The following is a 2,442-nucleotide window of genomic DNA, read 5'->3' as shown; positions in this document are numbered from 1 at the left end:
CCCCTAAATGTATTTTTTACGTAACAAGCAACCCTTATACACAACGATACAAACAGCATCATTATTTATAGCTTTACCCATTACTTACACGAATTATTAAGTCACTCTTGGGTAAGAAATTATCCATTATGTTGAAAATCGTCATAAAAGAAATCAGATAGCCATTTTACATCTCAATACGACCATAAAAAGAGGTCTTGAGGTTGTGGCTTGTGGGGAGAAGGCCGAAGTGTTGAATGGTATACGACACAATACTAAATGCTATTGAAATAAACACAAACATGCTTTATTACATAGATCTCTAATCTAGTTTGGACTCAACATAATTAAATACAATAAATGGAAAGAAATCGTTTGAGACGCTTTATTTCAGGACAACCTCAATTTTATCATAAGACGAATGCAGAGCATCACAAAGCTAAACTCTTAACAGGACCTGGTCCCCGGCGACATTCACCATCCAATCCGTGGTTCAGTGCGCTACAAGCAACAGGAAATTTTATACTAATCAGCTCTGGATTGGCCAGCACGGGAAGAGAGGATGATGCCAACAATGAGTCCATACAATGCCAACGCCTCAGCAAAGATGAGAATGAGAATCATCCCAACAAAAAGCTTTGGCTGTTGGGCATTTGCTCTACAAAAAACAGTCCAATTTCAGCAGGTCATATTCAATAACTAAAATCGAGATTAAACACATTTATCCAGTAAGAGTTGAGCAATCTCTCAGTTAAAAAAGCATCCAAATATTGAAAGCAGTAGCGATACCACACCATTAGATAATTATGGGACTTTCAATTCAATCAATAGACAAATATTAATTAATATCCTACATGCTGCCAAAGAGGTTAGTCAGGTCATAATAGCTGTATCTTCATCGTAGAATAAATTGAAAATCAATTCTACCTATAAATGTTTTGGAACAGAAACATGATTTTGCTGTAAAAAATTGTTTATCTGTTGTTAAAAGTGATTTTGCTCTAAAAATCATGTTAGACTAGAAGCAAAAAACTATAGTTGAAAAGATAACCGGGTTAAATTATTTTCATATAAGTTGTAAGCTGTTTTCGCAGGTAGAAAGCAACATATGAACAAATCACAAGCCATTTTTATAAGTTCTCTCAAACACTAAACAAATGCCGAATATCACTTCACCTCAAACTCACACTTAACCAAAATCAAGTTTGAAACCATTCAATTCATCAAAGCACAAATTACAACTAGGCATAAATCAGCACCAACGCAATACATGAAGCACCTAGCACGAGCAACCAAAACATTATGTCACTATACTTACTCAGCCAAATTCTACAATACAAACGCATATTAATGAATCAATAAAGCAGTAGTAGTACAAATTGCCACAGAAGATCACCGATCATTGAAATTCAAAATCAGGAACCAGTACAAAACACACAGAACAGTCAAAGTGTACTAAGTGAATGTGGCCTTGAACCAAATACCAAACCATATGCAAGAAAATAATTATAACTACACGCATCTTTTTCGAAAGAAAAAGAGAGAGTAGAAAAGGAGTGAGAATACCTAACACCGGCGTCGCCAACAATGCCAATGGCCATGCCAGCGGAGAGGCCAGCAAGACCGCAAGAGAGGCCGGAGGAGAGGTGAGCGTAGCCGTCGAAGAGGTAATAGGATTTGGCTTTAGGGTTAATGCCGGTGCTGATGATGACGGCGATGATCAAGCCGTAGATTCCCAACACTCCGGCCATAACAACCGGAACGATGGATTTCATGACCAGCTCCGGTCTCATGACGCCCATCGAAGCAACGCCGACACCGCTCTTGGCCGTGCCGTACGCCGCTCCCATACAGGAGAATACTAAGGCGGCCGCCGCGCCCAGGAAGCCGAAGAACGGAGCAGTTTCATCGCCGCTGAAACCAGCCATTTTGCTTTCTGAAAATGAGAGTCAGATCTATTCTATTATTTGCTTTTGCCTCTTCCGTCTCTTCTATTCTTTCTTCCCTGAGCCAAGGGAAGTTTCTTCAATGGACCCGCCAAGTATGCCACGGCACAGACATAATTATTTCATTTTTGGATTGATACTGCTCATTCTCTTATCTATCAATAATAATAATAAATAAGTTGTTGTAATTTTTTAGGATAAAAAAATCAATAATAATAATAAAAGAATAACTAGAGACTTCTCAGATGAAGTAATTGTTTTTGTTTAAAAATGCAAAGAACAGAATATGATTATTATATTTTTAATAAATTATTAAAATTATAAAATTAGGTATTTTTATTCTTAATCGTCTTTCTTTTTCTTTTTTACAGTAAGAATATTACTTAGTTAATATAAGTTTATCCCTTTTGATCCAAAATGATTGGTTTTTCTTTTTTTATATATAAAAAAACTAGCAAAAATGATTGGTAAAATAGATTTAAGTCTCTTCCGACTTTCTTAACTATCTATGAATGCA

General features: G+C 36.4%; 1 protein-coding gene across 1 annotated transcript; it reads right to left on the bottom strand.

The window, feature by feature from the left end:
- Nucleotides 1-270: 270 nt before the first annotated feature.
- On the bottom strand, nucleotides 271-2,070 carry LOC100779290 (V-type proton ATPase 16 kDa proteolipid subunit). The gene is made up of 2 exons (XM_003517139.5): nucleotides 1,546-2,070; nucleotides 271-637 (listed from the first exon to the last, which is right to left on the bottom strand). The coding sequence occupies exons 1-2, from the start codon at nucleotides 1,905-1,907 to the stop codon at nucleotides 505-507; spliced, it is 495 nt and encodes a 164-aa protein (XP_003517187.1). The 5' UTR covers nucleotides 1,908-2,070; the 3' UTR covers nucleotides 271-504.
- Nucleotides 2,071-2,442: the final 372 nt, after the last annotated feature.

The sequence above is a fragment of the Glycine max genome, chromosome 1 (genome assembly GCF_000004515.6).
Source record: "Glycine max cultivar Williams 82 chromosome 1, Glycine_max_v4.0, whole genome shotgun sequence".
Lineage (NCBI taxonomy): Eukaryota > Viridiplantae > Streptophyta > Magnoliopsida > Fabales > Fabaceae > Glycine > Glycine max.
Note: the sequence above shows the minus strand (reverse complement) of the source record. Positions and strands in the feature narration are given on the sequence as shown.